Source organism: Schistocerca americana, chromosome 2, assembly GCF_021461395.2.
Source record: "Schistocerca americana isolate TAMUIC-IGC-003095 chromosome 2, iqSchAmer2.1, whole genome shotgun sequence".
NCBI classification, from domain to species: Eukaryota; Metazoa; Arthropoda; class Insecta; order Orthoptera; family Acrididae; genus Schistocerca; species Schistocerca americana.
In genome coordinates, this window is record NC_060120.1 from 715,240,031 (window position 1) to 715,260,949 (window position 20,919).

At 43.6% G+C, this 20,919-nt stretch overlaps 1 protein-coding gene across 1 annotated transcript in view; it reads left to right on the plus strand.

Annotated features, from left to right (window-relative positions):
* LOC124594372 (espin) overlaps nucleotides 1-20,688 on the plus strand; it is a 493,386-nt gene extending 472,698 nt beyond the window's left edge. Inside the window, exons 12-13 of the mRNA XM_047132740.1 lie at nucleotides 10,651-10,835; nucleotides 19,088-20,688. Coding sequence (XP_046988696.1) covers nucleotides 10,651-10,835; nucleotides 19,088-19,322 — 420 coding nt within the window. The 3' untranslated portion in view covers nucleotides 19,323-20,688. The remainder of the gene's footprint in view (nucleotides 1-10,650; nucleotides 10,836-19,087) is intronic.
* Nucleotides 20,689-20,919: the final 231 nt, after the last annotated feature.

The following is a 20,919-nucleotide window of genomic DNA, read 5'->3' on the forward strand; positions in this document are numbered from 1 at the left end:
GAGATATTTCAGAGAGGGTATAAATGTTCGCAAAAGTTCAAGCAGTGTATGAAAATTCATTTGCTTGATATCATTAAAAATGTATTGAATCTGGAATTATTACAAAGTATATTGCCCTAGAGCGGACCATCACAGTGATTTGTGAGTTGTCAAGAACAGGCACAGAATTTACCGGAACGAGAAGCCACGTCTCTTATTTTGTTGATGCCAAACGTATTTCGCTAATTCCATCAGAAATCAGCAGATAACGGTGCCAAGTACATGCCGTGTTTCTTGACTTCCGGAAGGCGTCAGACAGAGTTCCGCACTGCCAGCGTCCGGAATATCTGCACCAGCTGAGTGATTGGATCGAAGGTTTCCAGCAAACATAACACTGCATGTCATTTTCAACAGTGAAAAATCTTCGGAACTAAAGGTAACTTAGAGGGTTCCCCAAGGGAGTGTTATAGAACCATTGCTTTTCACCGTATATACTGGGTGTTCGGAAATTCCCGTGACAAACTTCTGGGACTTGTAGAGGGGAATGACTACATAATATTTTGAACAGGAACCAACGTCCAGAAACGCATCCTTTCCGTTCTACGACGATTTCAGTTCAGATATTTAACTCATCTACTTCTGCTTGAGGAATTGAATTAGACGTGGCTTAGTACAATTACTAGATAATAATTTGAAAGGAAACATAACGAAACATTCATTTTATCACTTAAAGAGATATGTTTGTGTTAAGACTTGAGCATTAGGAGTTTAAATCATTCAAAAATGGTTCAAATGGCTCTGAGCACTATGGGACTTGACATCTGAGGTCATCAGTCCCCTAGAACTTAGAACTACTTAAACCTAACTAATCTAAGGACATCACACACATCCATGCCCGAGGCAGGATTCGTACCTGGGGCTGTAGCGGTCGCGCGGTTCCAGACTGAAGCGCCTAGAACTGCTCGGCCACGCTGGCCGGCTTTAAATCATTCCAAAACAAAAAAGAACCCAGCATACTGTACGTACAGAACGTAATGTTCAAGCGTTAATACAAGCAAAAACGTCCTGAAGTGATAAGTGACTCTTTTGTTATGTTCCCATTTGAATTGTAGCCTAATAATTTACTGTGTCGCGCCCAATTCAATTCCTCAACCAGAAGTAGATGAGTTAAAAATCTAAAGTGAAACCTTCGTAGAACAGAAAACGTACGTTTTCGGACATGGATTCTTAATCAAAATATTATGTACTTACTCCCCTCTACAAGTCCTAGAAGTTTTTAACGAGAATTTCCGAACACTTTGTATAAGTGACATAGTGGATAACGTCCGAAGTTCCATGAGGCTTCTCGCCGACGATGTTGTTGTATACAGAGTTGTAGCAGCTTTAGAAAATCGTAACCAAATGCAAGAAGACCTAAAGAGAATGGACTATTGGTATAGGGAACGGCAACTCATCATCACCACAAACAAATGTAACATATTGTGAATAAATTGGTAGAAAGCCTTATTATCGTATCTCGTCTTCCGAGCGCTGTTGCCAAACAGGGTGCACTCAGCCCGTGTGAAGTCAACTGAGGAGTTACTTGAGAGAGAAGTAACTGCTCCTGTTACGAAATTGTCAACGGCCGGGAAAGCGGTGTGCTAACAATATGCCCCTTCATAAACGCATCCAGTGAAGCCTGTCGGCTTAGGATGACACGGTGGTCGATCGGAACCATTGGGCCTTACGAAACCTGTTCGGACGGAGTACGTACACCTCGCGAAAATACTACGAAGGCAAAATTAGAGAGATTTGAGCTCCCGCCAAGGTTTACGAGTAACCGTTCTTCCTGAGAACCATTCGCGACTGGTACGGGAAGTAACCTGCGCCTAACACTACTCGGTGGCCTACAGAGTATGGATACAGATGTAGCAGATGTAAAACAGGTAACAGTAACGTGTGAAATGCAGCCTTGGCTGTAGTACACCCAGTTATACACGAAGTTCGTGGCTACTCTCATCTATAAAGAAATTACAGCAAATGCAAACATTTCGGAAAATGTGCGAAACAGCAGATCGTCGCCCTTGTAGTAGTCAAGTCTGTAGCTGCGACAGACTGCAGCTACGTGCTGTGTTCGCTCCACCCGTGTATCGGGTACACGGGGCAGCGTATAGCGCAAGCGAGACGTAGCGACTTGTTCTGCCGATCTTTTGGTAGGTTCTCGATCCTCTGTCTGGGTGGGGGCCTGTACAAACTCCCTGGTCATTTGTCACATTCACTTTCTTTTGTGTTCTGTATTTTTCAATATTTAATACCGTGTTTAAAAGTTGCTACTAATGGGACGATCTTCGTCAGGTCAAGAAACGTGTCGTTTTCCATGACGATCACGCCACGTTATGGTACTGTTTCGAGAAACATGATGATTTTGTCCTTTCCAAGAGGTGTCCTAACAGACAACCTAATCAGCATTCTCCCCTGCAGTTATATCCCCCGGCCTAGGAAGTTCAGAAAATAGGCACAGAACGCTAAACGTGCCATTCTGCTCTTTTCCCGCGGCCTTCCCTGTCGTGCTGGATAATGAAGACATATCTAAATAAACGCCTAGAAGCCTCCATTTTGCCCGTTAAAATAGTTCCATTCGTGAGGTTACCGATTTAAGATTGTAGTACACCTCATACTTTAATTAATCTGCTTGGAAATTGAATATGAAAAGTTTTATTAACCTGTTAGGTTAAACAGCGATGAGATTGCCGATCTGCCACAAACTGAGGCTATGTTAATAGAGGGTCGAAGTTCGATTCCATGACCTAAGAAAAACTCCTAAATTTTTTTAAAATGCAGTTTCACAGATTAGTTTCCTCACTGCCCACAGAAAGGGAGCCCAGACCGTATGCTTTAAAAAAAAAGTTCTACTGGATTGCTAGAGACCGCATGAGTTCAGCACTTTAGGTAGAGTGAATTTTACTTTCATTCCCACGTAAAGTTGTATAATGCTGTCATATCGCCACACGCACAAATCATACATTGTATTATGTTACACAAAAATTTTTGTTTGATGCTGAATAACTCTGGGCGTGGTACTTCCATACTGCTATGCAAAGACGTTAACAATAGTAGTAATAGTAGTAGTAGTAGTAGTAACAGTAATACTAACAATAACAATTTCAAACTGAAGACGTGTTGTTTGGTGGTATGAATGATATTAGTAGTAGTACTAGAAATAACAATTCTAACTGAATTTAGTAATTGGTGTTGTGGTATTTGATGACATATTATGTCACAGTGTCATGGCCGTTCAGAGTCGTAACGTTTGCTGCATGAGACGTAAGGGTGGAAAAAGACAATCAGTCCTTGCGTTGGTGGCACTTACACACAGTACTTCCTTGACGCTCGATCAGTCATCCTGCAAGTTCTTTTGAAATAGGAGATTTTTGACCAAACAGTTGGTAGACCCCCAACATCGCCTTGGCTTTCCCCGCTTCTGACGTAGTGAGGTCGCTAACGCACCCCTGTGCTGTGGCGCTCGACTCGGAGCTAAGCCAGTTCGAAACCCGGTGGTGGTTGAAATTTTTCATTACCTCTATTTGGCCAGCAAGGAGAGGAGATGTGGTGACGTCAAGTTTCTGATCGCCAGTCTTCACGTCAGTGTCCGCAGTGTCTCGTGAAGTGAGTGCGTGATGGCATTGCTGGTGAGTGAAAGGGGGGGGGGGGGGAAGGGGGGCGTTAAGTTTGGCTGTCCGCTTGGTGCTTTTCGAGAGGAGTAGACTGTGGCGTCGGGTTTCACCCTGTCCCCTCTCTCATCATCTGCAACACCAACATGACACTACATACACTCATTACAGTCACCTACAGTTAACAGACACACCTACCCACACAGCTCTCATACTTCGGGAAGTAAACATGCCTACGTGCGCAGAGGATAGGGAAACCTTCCCAATTAGGTGGCTGAACGTGCCCTTCGGGACCTCCCAGCTATTCGTCCCGCACGACTTTACGTTACCTACATCTGATGTGAACGGGCGTAGACGGAGACTCTGGCCCTGGCCTGCGGTCCACTGTCCGATCTCGTCCACTCAATGGTCCTCTTTTTCTACCAGTTCAAAATAGTGAAGTGGGGCATTCAAGTTCATTTTGAGATACTGACAAAGGAAGCTCCCCGTCGCACCCCTCTCAGATTTTATGGTAAGAGGGAGCGGTGGATAGCCCGTCAAAACCTGAACTCAGATCAAGCTTGAAAACAGGAAGACTATGTACTGAACTGTAAAAAAAAAAGCACAATAAAAACATTGACCAGTCCAAGGGCAAGCAGTGCAATATAGAGCAGCCAGACTGCAAGAGCAACGGCGTCGTCTTTAAGTGGTCACGGGGTTCGGTGTAACGTCCGTTTGCGAGAGCGAGGTGTAATGAAGGGACCTATAATGACAATTGATTCAGTACAACCACTCTATTAGCAGCCGAAAGGGAATACCTCTCGAATGTGAAGAACAAACGTTTGATGACAGGCTTACAGGTCCACCGAATTCTCCATCGGAAAACATGTTTGGTGTGTCATATACGGCATTGAAGATGAACCGTGGTCTAGGAGTAGCGTCTTTGATTCATAATCAAAACGTCTTCGGTCCCGGGTTCGATCCCCGCCACTGCCTAAATTTTGATAAATAATCAGCATTGGCGGCCGAAGACTTCCGGCATAAGAAATCAGCCTCATTCTGCCAACGGCCTTGTCAAAGAGGGCGGAGGAGCGGATAGAGGTTCAGGGCACTCTCTTGTCCTAGGGGTGAGAAATTGCCCCTAAAGGCGGAAGAATTAGCAATGATCAACTACATGAGGATGCAGAAGGCAATGGAAACCACTGCATTAAAGACATGTGACGTGTATCCACAGGACATGTGGCCTGTAATTGAAGGAGTGTCGTGATGATCTCTCCATTGGCAAAAGATTCCGGAATAGTCCCCCATTTGGATCTCCGGGAGGGTACTGCCAAGGGGGAGGTTACCATGAGAAAAAGATTGAATAATCAACGAAAGGATAACGTTCTACGAGTCGGGGCGTGGAATGTCAGAAGCTTGAACGTGGTAGGGAAACTAGAAAATCTGAAAAGGGAAATGCAAAGGCTCAATCTAGATGTAGTAGGGGTCAGTGAAGTGAAGTGGAAGGAAGACAAGGATTTCTGGTCAGATGAGTATCGGGTAATATCAACAGCAGCAGAAAATCGTATAACAGGTGTAGGATTCGTTATGAATAGGAAGGTAGGGCAGAGGGTGTGTTACTATGAACAGTTCAGTGACCGGGTTGTTCTAATCAGAATCGACAGCAGACCAACACCGACAACGATAGTTCAGGTATACATGCCGACGTCGCAAGCTGAAGATGAACAGATAGAGAAAGTGTATGAGGATATTGAAAGGGTAATGCAGTATGTAAAGGGGGACGAAAATCTAATAGTCATGGGCGACTGGAATGCAGTTGTAGGGGAAGGAGTAGAAGAAAAGGTTACAGGAGAATATGGGCTTGGGACAAGGAATGAAAGAGGAGAAAGACTAATTGAGTTCTGTAACAAGTTTCAGCTATTCGTAGTAATAGCGAATACCCTGTTCAAGAATCACAAGAGGAGGAGGTACACTTGGAAAAGGCCGGGAGATACGGGAAGATTTCAATTAGATTACATCATGGTCAGACAGAGATTCCGAAATCAGATACTGGATTGTAAGGCGTACCCAGGAGCAGATATAGACTCAGATCACAATATAGTAGTGATGAAGAGTAGGCTGAAGTTCAAGACATTAGTCAGGAAGAATCAATACGCAAAGAAGTGGGATACGGAAGTACTAAGGAATGACGAGATACGTTTGAAGTTCTCTAACGCTATAGATACAGCAATAAGGAATAGCGCAGTAGGCAGTACAGTTGAAGAGGAATGGACATCTGTAAAAAGGGCCATCACAGACGTTGGGAAGGAAAACATAGGTACAAAGAAGGTAGCTGCGAAGAAACCATGGGTAACAGAAGAAATACTTCAGTTGATTGATGAAAGGAGGAAGTACAAACATGTTCCGGGAAAATCAGGAATACAGAAATACAAGTCGCTGAGGAATGAAATAAATAGGAAGTTCAGGGAAGCTAAGACGAAATGGCTGTAGGAAAAATGTGAAGACATCGAAAAAGATATGATTGTCGGAAGAACAGATTCAGCATACAGGAAAGTCAAAACAACCTTTGGTGACATTAAAAGCAACGGTGGCAACATTAAGAGTGCAACGGGAATTCCACTGTTAAATGCAGAGGAGAGAGCAGATAGGTGGAAAGAATACATTGAAAGCCTCTATGAGGGTGAAGATTTGTCTGATGTGATAGAAGAAGAAACAGGAGTCGATTTAGAAGAGATAGGGGATCCAGTATTAGAATCGGAATTTAAAAGAGCTTCGGAGGCCTTACGGTCAAATAAGGCAGAAGGGATAGATAACATTCCATCAGAATTTCTAAAATCATTGGGGGAAGTGGCAACAAAACGACTATTCACGTTGGTGTGTAGAATATATGAGTCTGGCGACATACCATCCGACTTCCGGAAAAGCATCATCCACACAATTCCGAAGACGGCAAGGGCTGACAAGTGCGAGAATTATCGCACAATCAGCTTAACAGCTCATGCATCGAAGCTGCTTACAAGAATAATATACAGAAAAATGGAAAAGAAAATTGAGAATGCGCTAGGTGACGATCAGTTTGGCTTTAGGAAAAGTAAAGGGACGAGAGAGGCAATTCTGACGTTACGGCTAATAATGGAAGCAAGGCTAAAGAAAAATCAAGACAGTTTCATAGGATTTGTCGACCTGGAAAAAGCGTTCGACAATATAAAATGGTGCAAGCTGTTCGAGATTCTGAAAAAAGTAGGGGTAAGCTATAGGGAGAGACGGGTCATATACAATATGTACAACAACCAAGAGGGAATAATAAGAGTGGACGATCAAGAACGAAGTGCTCGTATTAAGAAGGGTGTAAGACAAGGCTGTAACCTTTCGCCCCTACTCTTCAATCTGTACATCGAGGAAGCAATGATGGAAATAAAAGAAAGGTTCAGGAGTGGAATTAAAATATAAGGTGAAAGGATATCAATGATACGATTCGCTGATGACATTGCTATCCTGAGTGAAAGTGAAGAAGAATTAAATGATCTGCTGAACGGAATGAACAGTCTAATGAGTACACAGTATGGTTCGAGAGTAAATCGGAGAAAGACGAAGGTAATGAGAAGTAGTAGAAATGAGAACAGCGAGGAACTTAACATCAGGATTGATGATCACGAAGTCAATGAAGTTAAGGAATTCTGCTACCTAGGCAGTAAAATAACCAATGACGGACGGAGCAAGGAGGACATCAAAAGCAGACTCACTATGGCAAAAAAGGCATTTCTGGCCAAGAGAAGTCTACTAATATCAAATACCGGTCTTAATTTGAGGAAGAAATTTCTGAGGATGTACGTCTGGAGTACAGCATTGTATGGTAGTGAAACATGGACTGTGGGAAAACCGGAACAGAAGAGAATCGAAGCATTTGAGATGTGGTGCTATAGACGAATGTTGAAAATTAGGTGGACTGATAAGGTAAGGAATGAGGAGGTTCTACGCAGAATCGGAGAGGAAAGGAATTTGTGGAAAACACTGATAAGGAGAAGGGACAGGATGTTAGGACATCTGCTAAGACATGAGGGAATGACTTCCATGGTACTAGAGGGAGCTGTAGAGGGCAAAAACTGTAGAGGAAGACAGAGATTGGAATACGTCAAGCAAATAATTGAGGACGTAGGTTGCAAGTGCTACTCTGAGATGAAGAGGTTAGCACAGGAAAGGAATTCGTGGCGGGCCGCATCAAACCAGTCAGTCGACTGATGACCAAAAAAAAAAAACACGGCATTAGTGACAATACGTGTGTCATACGACAAGAATCTCTTACCGACACACCTAATTTGTACGCCCGATGAGTGGTGAGTAAGATACGCCTCGTTGCCCGATTTAGGTGTTCGTATGAATGTGAATGTGATCACTCCCAAGCAGATGATGAAGACATAGTAGTTTGTCACATAAGCTACAACAAATGCACGCAACTGTTTCACAATCACACAGTTTCTCTGTGCTCTGTCAAAACATATCTTTTTAACGTTTTTGAAGTTGCATTCCGTTTTGTAAGTTATGACTCTTCTATTCATTTGTTGTGACATAGTTCACACCCGTTGTTTTCATTTCTGTGAGACGTCCATGTGGTATCTTGCCTGCTCTCACTATTCATCACGTTTACTTGCGACGGTAGCGTATTTTTATCACATGACTCATACTCTATAACCAATGTTTAGTATGACAACTACCAAGACTACAGAAGGAGAACAAACATTTCAATGACCGGACGGACAATTCATAATGTTGTGAAAAAAAATAAAGAGTTTTTAACAAGGCTCATCCGCTTTATAGTCCAGCACCATGACCACTTAACCACGATGCCGCCCCTGTTCGTATTCGCTCAGTATTGCACATGTTAAGCTTAGACCTTTCACTTTTTCTAAACACATCAAAAAAAGTTTTGCATCACCCCGGTTCCCATAACTCCTGAAGATGGACGTTGACTGTGGATATTGTATCACAGACACAATCCCTGCCGGCCGGAGTGGCCGTGCGGTTCTAGGCTGTACAGTCTGGAACCCAGCGACCTGAACGGTCGCAGGTTCGAATCCTGCCTCGGGCATGGATGTGTGTGATGTCCTTAGGTTAGTTAGGTTTAATTAGTTCTAAGTTCTAGGCGACTGATGACCTCAGAAGTTAAGTCGCATAGTGCTTAGAGCCATTTGAACCATTTTTTTTAACACAATCCCTTTGACTGTTCAGAGATGTCAATAAACCTACCCAAAGATGTAAACAACCATCCAGGAGCAGCGCCCATTAGACCGAGGGGGTCCGACAGCCGATCAGTTCCAGTCATTCCACCAGGAAGGAGGTACACGGCTCGTGTTGTCTGTAGTTCAACCATGCCCAGACGGTCAATACCGCGGTTCGATCGCGTCCGCGTTCTTACTTTGCGCCAGGAAGGGCTCTCAACAAGGGAAGTAGCCAGGCGTTTAGGAGTGAATCAAAGTGATTTTGTTCAGACATGGAGGAGATACAGAGAGACAGGAACTGTCGATGCCATGCTTCGCTCAGGCAGCCCAAGGGCTACTACTATAGTGGATAACCGCTACCTACGGATTATGGCTCCGAGGAACCCTGACAGCAACGCCACCATGTTGAATAATGCTTTTCGTGCAGCCTCAGGACGTCGTGTTACGACTCAAACTGTACCCAATGGGCTGCATAATGCGCAACTTCACTCCCGACGTCCATGGTGAGATCCGTCTAAGCAACCACGACAGCATGCAGCGCGGTGCAGATGGGTCCAAGAACTTGCCGAATGGACAGCTCAGGACTGGCACCACGTCATCTTCACCGATGAGTGTCGTATATGCCTTCAACCACACAATCGTCAGAGACGTGTCTGGAGGCAACCTGGTCAGGCTGAACGCGTTAGATACACTTTCCAGCGATTGCAACGAGGTGGACGTTCTCGGATGTTTCGGGGTGGCATTACGTGGGGCCGATGTATGCCGCTGGTGGTCATTGAAGGCGCCGTAACGGTTGTACGATACGTGAACGCCATCCTCCAACTAATAGTGCAACCATATCGACAGCATACTGGCGAGGCATTCGTCTTCATGGACGACAATTGCGTCCCAATCGTGCACATCTTGTGAATGCCTTCCTTCAGGATAACGAAATCGCTCGACTAGAGTGGCCAGCATGTTCTCCAGACATGAACCCTATCGACAAGCCTACGATAGATATAAAGCCGGCCGCTATGACCGAGCGGTTCTAGGCGCTTCAGTCCGGAACCGCGCTGCTGCTACGGTCGCAGGTTCGAATCCTGCGTTAGCCATGGATGTGTGTGATGTCCTTAGGTTAGTTAGGTTTATATAGTTCTAAGTCTAGAGGACTGATGACCTCAGATGTTATGTCCTATAGTGCTTAGAGCCATTTGAACTATTGAAAAGGGATTTTTATGGACGATGTGACCCACCAACCATTCTGAGGGATCTACGCCGAATCGCCGTTGGGGAGTGGGACAATCTGGACCAACAGTGCCTTGATGAACTTGTGGATAGTATGCCACGACGAATACAGGCATGCATCAATGCAAGAGGACGTGCTACTGGGTATTAGGGGTACCGGTGTGTAGAGCAATCTGGACTACCATCTCTGAAGGTCTCGCTGTATGGTGGCACAACTTGCAGTGTGTGGTTTTCATGAGCAATAAAAAGGGGGGAAATGATTTTTATGTTTATCTCTATTCCAATTTTCTGTACGGGTTCCGGAACTCTCGGATCCGAGGTGATGCAAGACTTTTTTTGTGTGTATTTTGCTTTTTTCATAGTTCAGTACACCTTCTTACTGTTTTTAAGCTTGATCTGTGTCCAGTTTTTGAGAGACTGTTCACTGCGCCATCTTACCACCAAATCTGAGGGGGGTTGCAACGGGGAGTTTCCCTTGTGAGAGTCACTTCTTGCACCATTGTTTGATTGATTCTCGAAGGACATTTCGCTACGTGTGCATCAGGAGGAAACAGTTGTATTCATATATTTTTATGCTCCGAGTGAAACCGTGTTTGTTGCAGATCCCGGACAAGGACGCAACGGGCAACCCGATCCCCGAGTGGAAGCGGCAGATGATGGCGAAGAAGGCGGCGGAACGCGCGCGCAAGGAGATGGAGGAGCAGCTGGCGCGCCAGGCCGAGGAAAAGAGGCTGCAGGCCATCCCAGCCTGGAAGCGGCAGCTGCTCGCCAAGAAGGACGACTCCAAGTCAGTAGCCTGCTCCCTTTCCTCCTGATAGAGCAAACTCAGGTGTGTGGCTGTTGCGATTATTGCCGCGTGGAGTGGCCGCGGGGTTTGAGGCACCATGTCACGGATTGCGCGGCCCCTCCCGCCGGAGGTTCGAGTCCTCCCTCGGGCATGGATGTGTGTGCTGTCTTAGCATAAGTTAGTTTACGTAGTGTGTAAGTCTAGGGACCAATGACCTCAGCAGTTTGGTCCCTTAAGAATTCACACACATCTGAACATCTTTTTTGTTGTGATTATTCCTGTACACGTCGGAAGGTCACCTCTGAAATTGTTTGTAAACGTACACACAGTTAGAATGAGCGTTACCTATGGGTAGAACGTTGCACTAGAATGGATCACTGCGTTTCAGTAGAAAGTAAAGCACCATTAAGAACGCGTTAGAGACGTCTGTAGAACAAAAGAGTGGACATCCGTCGCGTTATGAAAGACAACAGCGACCAACAGTCGGGTCTGTATAAGTGCGTTACGCGGAAAAGGCTTATCAGCCAGGGAAGTTGCTCAACGTGTGCACCGAAGTCAAAGTGATGTTTTGTGGACATGGAATCGGTTCCAGCTGACAAGTACTGTGGAGGACTTAAACCGCACACGCCGTCCACATTCGGCAGGTGCACAGCATCATCGACACCTACGACTTCCGAGTCACAGTACCCTGGCCTAAGTGCTCCAGAACTGAATTCAGCGTTCGGAGAGGCTCAGGATGTCATGTACTTCGTCACACTCTTAGGAGACGATTGCGTTATGCTTATCTCCACTCTCGACGACTATGGAGAGCGTCGCGTCGTACACCGCAACATGATGGACTCCGTTACGGGCGGGCAACAAATCATGTGGAACGAACACCCCAGGGTTGGCATTGCGTGTTGTTTATGGGCGAAACTTGGATCTGTTTGTACCTTGATAATTGTAGACAATGTGTTTGTAGGCAACCCGGCAGTATCGGACGTCTCCAGCACTGTTCTACATATGCAACGAGGTAGTGGTGGAGCGATGTCCTGGGGTGGCGTTACATGGAGTCACAATACACGTCTCGTGGTATTAGAGGGTAATCTCACTGTCCCACGGTACAGCGACGAGATTCTGAAAACGAGTGGTGGAACCGTATTGCCAATATTTTTGTGACAACTTCATCTTAGTGTATGATAACTCGCACTCTCATTGTGCTTTGCTCGTGAACACGTTCCTACACCAAGCCACGATCACCAGAACGGCGTGACCTGACTGTTCCCAGGGTGTGAACTCAATCGAATATGTGTTCAATCGATTGAAGCGATCTGTTTTTGGACGTCGAAAACGACCACGCACTCTGCGCGACTTCCGCGGAATCACCATTAAGAGGTGGCACAGTTTGGGCCAGGGCTGGAGTGATGATCTCATAAATGTTATACTACGACGGATTCAAGCATGCATTCGCGTAAGGGGGCGTTCCACCACGAACTGCCGCTGCTCCGGAGTGTTGTGAAAAATCCCTCATGGGAAACAGACGATTCTGTCCTTACATAAAACGTTTGCTGATCCGCACACATTCCAAATGAATTTATACGCATGCCTCGAAGCCAGTTTTTGTTTTCTGTGCCATAAAATTCGAAATAAATAGGCGATGCAAAATTTTTGTGATTTGTGTACTTTCAGTCATCCTCGAGCATATTTGAGTAGTGTTCATGTTCTAAAATTTCCGATTTCCTTTCTCAGGACCGGGGGCACATGGAAAAATGCAGCTTGTGTTACATTATGCGGAGACTATTTATGTATGCGTGACCCAGATGGAAACTATACGGCACCCAGAACATAAGCGGCTGCAGCAAGTGTAGTTTCGATTCTAGAAATGGTGTCGTTTACATTCCAAGAACAGCGACCAATCATTCGTTTTATGCATTTGTGTAATGTCACACCCACTGAATTTTATGTACAGTTGAGTGAGAAGTGTAATCGTCGTATCATGAATGTGTAGAATGTGCGTTCATGGGAGCGCGAGTCGAAACGCGGTGGAACGCCGTTTACCACCAAACCAAAACTCTCTCGGCCTCGCAACAACCGATCTGACAACAAGGTCAATGGAGGCAATTGTTCTGGAGGATCGTGGATTGATTGCCACAGGTGTCGCCTCCACAGTTAGCATTTCCGTGGAATTGTGTGCACACTCCTGCGTCATAACCTGAAAATGCGGAGCATTTCCGTGGAATTGTGTGCACACTCCTGCGTCATAACCTGAAAATGCGGATGTACAATGCTCTAGATAGGTGCCACGGATGCTGAAGAACGACTTCAACGCGCACGTGGCAATTTGCCATGTGACACATGAAGACGGCCTGAATGAAACTTTCTTTTCAACAACTGTGTCTGTGGGTGAAATATGGATGCCGTTTTGCTTTCTTAAAATGAAACGGCAGTCAGCACAGAGGAAGCACATAGACGCCAAAAAAAAGGAGACAAGCCCAAAATGATGGTGGCCGTGAGATAACAATGGCGTAGTTCTTACTCATTGTGTTTCAGTGGGCAGTACCGTGACAGGTGTTAGCCAGCGACATGTTTTGAAGAACAAACATTGCGAGAAAAACATCCATAAAAGGCTGCATGTGTGTTTTCCAGCAAGACAAAACACCAGTGCTTCGGACGAAAGCAACACAGGAGTGTCTTTGTGAAAACAACTTTGAAATAATTCCTCATTTTCTTGACTCGCTTCGCCTGGCTCTCATCGACTGTTTACTTTCCCAACGAAGAAAATTACACTCTGTGATCACACGTTCTCCAGTCGTGCTGCTAGTGCACCAGCAATTTTTCGGTGGTCAAAACAGACTCCCAAAGAATAGTTTACAGCAGCCATGGAATCGTGGCGTCGACGTTGTGAAAAGTGCCTGTGGCTGCATGGCGATTACTTTGAGAAATAGCAGAAATTTCAAATATTTTGTGTAACTATTTTGTGGAAAAGAAAATCGGAGACATTATACCACTTGCACACTCCTCGTACATATAACTGTACAGTTATGATATACGGAACATAAATTTACAGTAAATTAATAAAAAACATATTATCCTTATGAAATAACTTTTTATGTCGTAAAAGCAATCCATGCAATACATATACTCCCTTTATACTCCCTTCTATTAAAACATCACATAAAAACCAGTGTAAAACAATGTCGTTCGTTACGAATAAAGGTTTGACACTTGATTGGGAGGGCGGGGGGCGTATCAGAATTTCCCAGTTCTGAATGAAAGATCTCTAGTGGCGTGGTATCCGAGGCGGCCTCCCAGAAAAAAGTGTTCGACGTTGTCAATCATGCCACAGTCGCTAATGGGGTTATGGCTCCTTTACAGAGGATAATGACCTGTCAAAAATTCCCATGGTTAAGCGTGCCCGAGTAATCGTCACTTTTACACCTTGGCTACACTTCTTGCTCTCCTCTGTGGGCAACTAAGGAGTGTAGTTTCAGTATCAGGGCGGTGTCTGTTCTTAGCACGTGGATCCACTTTATCTTAAAACGAATCTTAATGCTGTCAAGTATATGGGCTGCCGGAATTTTATCATAATGCATTCACACTCGCCATTTCTGTCAACGCCGTTACCTGAAGACTGGAAATGTCAAACCTTCTGAGTGCCATTTTCTAACAAATAGCATTTTCAGTGCTGTTGTGTTCTCTTGTTTCAACTGCCGAATGATGGAGAAAATGTTTATAAAAGATTCATTACTAGATGGAACACCGACTTCGTGCCAAGTAGTGCTTTCCTTGGAGACCAAGAGCCCATTCAACCTGAGCACAGTTTTTCTGGTAATCAGACTGCATTTAAGCTTGTATTTGTATCAGTAAAACATCACTGTATTGGAAGGAGACAATCAGGACTGTAAAAATAGTAAAAAAGCTGGAGAAGTGAACAGAATCTGGAAAATGCTATAAAAAACCATTTCTCCCTCAACAAGACAGGAAACTCTACAGTAAACTTTACAACAAATGATCCCAAGAAAGCAGCTGTGTAAGAAACAGGAGTCAACACTGAAGGATTTTTTCTCAAATTTAATTTTGTTATTCTCTTGTAAAAAAATTAAGAGATATGAGAAATGGTTTCTGTTGACTGCAGTTCTACAAGTTAAAACCTTACTGTTGTGCTCCTGTACTTCTATTATAACAAATGAAACGTATTGCCTCAGTATTAAAGGCACTTGACACAAAAACTTTCTTATTGGTTCTTAGAACTAATCAGTCAAAGGCATGACACCTAGAATGTTCTTCATAAATTATTTAATTTCTAATTTGCCTCATTATTTTTTGTATTTATAAAGTGAGCAGCATAGTTCTGCTGTCTCAGAGTACCTTCTCAATGTTTTTGTTTACAAATAAATTATGTACATAGTTTTCTGGTGCACCCGATAAATGTGAGATTTGGCACTTGCAGCGCTGGACATTTACACTCTTCAGTAACTCGTTACGTTTTCGTTATTATTGATTCCTTAAAGACAATGCCGTCTTCAATCCGAAGAGTGATGTGAACCTGCAGTGCTGTACGGGGCACGGTCGTTTGGAGGTGGAATGCCTTTGCCTTCCTCCGCGCTTCGAAGGACTGACCTATAGTGGAAATTGCAGTTTATCGTGAACTCTGAGAGACCATATTTTTTTATTATTTTCATATTAACAAACATTGTCAGAGGTGAAAGAAGTAATAATTGACAGATAAGAATCCTAGAAGTGAGCTTGACCTCTGTATCCACATTCCAGCTCTTAAACACTGAGCTCCTGACTTCCCCCAATACAGACGAATTTGAAGCCAACATTTATGTTCATTTTGTGAACGTCTGTGGGTGACCGTCATCAGTAACTAGTCTAGTTACCGTAGCTGCATTTTTGCAACGGTTTAGCACTGCAGCATCGTTGAATTAGTGTCCACGCAGGAGTAGGGTTGATAAAGTGTAGAGTGACTTTCGAAGGCTGCAAAGTGGAAGTGCAGAACCTTGGACAAGGAAGATAATCGACGAAAAGTTAATGGTGTGTTCGCTTGTTATGCTGTTTGACTGGTACACTTTCTCTTGTGCCTTAGCAGGTCAGATGTTCCTTGATACGCTATAAAAATCGATTTTCTCCGCCGCTCAAAGACTGTTTGGAGATGAGAGATTTTCACCTACAAAAAGACAGAGCTGGGTTGCTAGAGACTTGCTTGTGGTGCTCTGCCTGGGCGATGGACACTTTGAAGAGGTGCTACTCGGCGTCCACCAAGCTGTCCAGATGTGACGCCTCCTGCTGTCTCTCTGTGGAACATTTTTGAGCCTGACGTTAATTGCAAAGCCCAGCAGTACTAAAGGCGCCATGTGCCATGTGCAGCTATCAGACTGCATACGCTAACCATGGTAGTTTGTCCAGCACTTCGACAGCTCGTAACTGTTTGGTTGCTGATGGTGATTATTTTACAACTCCTGCAACGTCTCTAAGTGGCAAGCGAATGACGACTTTCGTCATCTTAGTCCAAAGGTAGATGACCACCAAAGACTGTCTACTATTTTGAATCGCTCCCCCCCAGTACTATTTGCTTACACGGCTAATTGCAACGGCAAACTCCAATTCCACAACACTGAAATGTAGAATTTGTACTTTCTGCTTTGTTTACAGCACCAGGTACTGATACTGCACGTATTTAAATGAGCTTCACTCATTTACAATACAACTATACTCATTACTCTAGTACCCATGAGGGTCAGCATGGTGTCACGAGATGGTGGATAAGTTAACTGCTCATTTATATAACTCAGAACTCGATTACACATCAGTGTGAGCTACTTTCGGTATCACCAGAACAAAAATGACAAAAGCGACTGTCTGAATACGATGAGCACGAGCTGAGATGATCTGCTGCCTACTGAATGTAATGTATTTTGATGATGCAACCAACTGAAAGCCTCGCTGTAGCGGCAGTTAGTTATTTACTAGAGAATCTGTGGCTTAAGGGGTTCTTAACTCCCTGCGTATATTATGTTATGTAGATTCAGGAACTCATGAGTGATTCCTTCCGCTCATTTTATAATATTTTTCACAACCATCATCCGTAATGTCTGTTTCCGCGATTTCTTAGTACGGTGTAGAGTTTGTAAACTGGTCTAAAGAAAAAAACAAATGTTTTAAATTAATATATTTGTATGGAATTATGCTAATCTTTTACATGAATGTTTTTTATTTATATCTGGTATTGTGCGCAATATAAGTATGAATATCCGCGCTTAAAAGTAAGAAGAAAAGCTTACAGCAAAATAAGTCCGTAAAAGCTTAATTTGTGAGTTATTAAACTGTAATACATAGTACTTCAACTGAACCACCTATTCATGACGCTTGCATTTATTTCGTTTTGTGAATGGTTCACTACGTCTCGCACAAAGTATTCGAAGTGACTACTTGTCGACTGAATACAGGTTCCAGAACACTGCCTCACCCAGAATTGAACAAGCTTGTATACATTCACGTAGTGCTCACTTGTCTAACAAGCTTCCGCAGTTAGTGCAAGGAGCTGCAAAAGGGCCTTAACTTCGCCCTACGGTCTGATTAATTCTTTAGATGCACAGAACGCCAACACCTCATTCAGAAGGCATCCATTTCCATACTCACTAGGCAGTTTAAGTTACAAGACAATACAAGCAATACTCACATGGTTACACTATCACACAAAATCTCTACACAGGCCATATCCAAAACCACTGTAAGGTAAGCTAGAAGTCAGACATATGCTATTTGATCAAAAATATCTGGACACCGTTAAGTGGACATCATTAAGGGACGTGTCCACCCTTCACCTTGATGACAGCTTGAACTCTGCTGGGGACTCTTTGTTTGAGGTGTGTGAATGTCTCTAGAGGAATGGAGTAAGTTCTTCCTCGAGAGCCGAAACCAGTGATGTTGGACCCTGGGCTCTGGAATGAAGTCGATGTTCTGACTCATCCCAAAAATGATCCACTGATTTCGGGTCTTGACTCTTAGCAATCGTCGCGCGGGATTAGCCGAGCGGTCTCAGGCGCTGCAGTCATGGACTGTGCGACTGGTCCCGGCGGAGGTTCGAGTCCTCCCTTGGGCATGGGTGTGTGAGTTTGTTCTTAGGATAATTTAGGTGAAGTAGTGTGTAAGGTTAGGGACTGATGACCTTAGAAGTTAAGTCCCATAAGACTTCACACACATTTGAACACTTTTTTCTTAGCAATCAAGTGCATTTAAGGAATGTTACTGTCCACAAAACATTGCCTCGGAGATGCTGCTTTATTACATGGCGCATTGTCATGCTGATACAATCACCGTCTCCGAGCTATTCCTCTACTGTGCGCAGTTTACAATGCTGTAAAATGTGTTCCTACGCTTCATCATTTAGCATTTTCTTAAGTGCAATAAGGGGCCACAACCCAACCACCAAAAACACCGCCACGCCATAACACCTCCTCCTTCGTACTGCATTCTTGGTACTACACACGGAGGCAGGTGAAATTATTCAGTCATTCACCAAAACCCAAACCCTTCCATTAGATTGCCACAGCCTATAGTGTGATTCATCACTCCAAATCCCTCGTTTCCAGTCTCGCGCTGTCCTGTGACGTCGTCTTTTACACCGCCTCAAATGTCACTTAGCACTCACTAGAGAATCTGTGGGTTAAGGGGTAACGCTCGATAAATGGACCCTGTTCTTCTTAACTCCATACGTATATTATGTTATGTAGATTCAGGAACTCATGAGTGATTCATTCCGCTCATTTTATAATATTTTTCACAACCATCATCCGTAATGTTTGACGGTCCCTGTTCGTTAGTACACGACGCCTGCTTTCACAAATACATCGCAAACAGTTTACTTTGGGAGCTTTAGAAGGGCCGAAATGTCCTTGATGCATTTTTCATCCAGTGACTAGTCCATGTTTGAAGTCACTGAGCTCTCCTGAACCATCCATCCTGCTGTTACTGCTTTTCTGCTGACAGTGCAATAATGCTCGCCTCCATTTATAGTGGCGGGTACACCTAGTAGTCAAGTCCGCAGTATAACACTGCAGACCGGGTACTTTTAGTCAGATAGTGTAGGTTGCCAATCGACGCTTACGTCACTTAGAATCCAAACGTGTGAGACGCCGCTCTTCTGAAATCCGAGATGTATTTCTTACAAACATGAAGTGACACCCTAGATAGCATTGCCTTTTCAGATAAGTCGGAAGGCGCTTCCAAATACCTAATTGTAATCTTTGCACGTACTGTGTCTCACACAGATCGACTCTGAGCCGCGGTCCAGAGGAGAAGCGACCCAGCAAGACGGACGAGCGGCTGCAGGCGGCGCCTGGCGCCCCCACACCCGTGGACAGCAGCAACAAGGAGAACAAGACGCCGCCCCCAGAGTCGCGGCCCGACCCGGGCACCGAGGAGGACGACGAACCGCCGGCGCCCATCATGCCGTGGCGCGCGCAGCTGCGGAAGACCAACAGCAAGCTCAGCCTCATAGACTGAGCGACTTCCTTCTCCCCCAACTTCCCCCCCCCCCCCCCATGTGCTACTCAGATGTGACTGCTCTCCCGCTTTGGACGATTGTTCGTGTATTCACCCACGTCGTCAGCAGCATAGTGTAAAGAAAAGGGACCGCGTGATAAGATAATTATACAAAAGATTTCGATAAGAGACATCTTCGAACATAATAAATAAACCGTTAGGATCTTTGGTGATATTTATGAACACTATACAAAGGTATGTTCTGTATACCCTCTGATGTTTATTGTATGGACTATATTGTATTTATTACTGTATGCTGGTGTGAGTATAGCTGAGTTTCTACTTCGTCTCATGCTAGATTTTATTGATAACGAGAACATTTCAGGTTATTTTCAATTTCCCCGATTTTGTTAAACAGGAAAGTGTTTCATTTTAACCATAGGTATAATAGACAGATAATCAGAAATTTCTTACAATGAAGCTAACACACCTTGTTGGAATTTATTTCAATACTAACATAAATTTATGCATCAAATTAATTATACAGTCTATGTATTGTTCTATCCATTGTTACTATATTGTGCATAGTTTAAGTAAATAAAAGAAACAAATTGCGTTATTATTGAAGAGATCCAGCACATTAATTCTGCTGAAATACTGTGACTATACCATTCCAAGATTATTTTTATGTGCCTTACACTACCTTATAAGAATAGTTACTCCATACTTTGTTAGTTAATTCATTAATGTATGAGTTCTTTATTCAGTATAAATGTACAAAATTATTTGGTACATTTACAGTTTTCACATGCATTTATCAGAATGGCAGTGGTATAGGCTCTTACACATAAGACTTTATGGGATTGTGTACTATTTCAAATGACTCGTAAATAGAATCTCTAACTTTTACCCATAATAATAATAATAATAATGACACTTGGATGTGAGAGTATTAGATCTCACATCAGCTCCAAATGTGAGAATCATACCTCCACAATTATTTATTACACACTACCACTGACAGATTTTCTGAAGTCTAGTGTTCTGCAATAAACTGTAAGAGGATTCTGTGCATGCTTCAGTAAGTCTGTTTCTTTCTAACACATTTCTGAAGTATAATTTAAGCAGTTTTCTTAGAAACATTCTCATTTTGGTTTCTGTTATAGTTGTTCAACATATGAACATGACCATAAAATATATCATTTACTTGCAAATTATATGTGATACTATGTTATGTTTGGGTGATGGTGAAAAAGAAATGAGGCAAATGTATGTGAGCAGTATACATGGGAACTAACTGATATAAAGTGTAAATTTTCGTTATTCAGCATAGTAACTTGTAAAATTTCTGTATATTTTGTTGTATTGTTATAAAATAAATCTTTGCTGCATGAAAGACACATTAAACTTTTTGGCTGTTTTATGTTTCCTAATGTCAACCATCAGTAATAGATGCTGTGGAGATTTTGACAAAGTATGATGTCAAAATCGTAATACTGCCTGCAGTCACCTTTACCCTTTATTCTCAACCTGAAGCATAGTTTCAACTCAGCACAGCACTAAAGAGACATGGTCCTACTGGGTATTATATGCTCTTATATTACTCCATCCTGAGAAC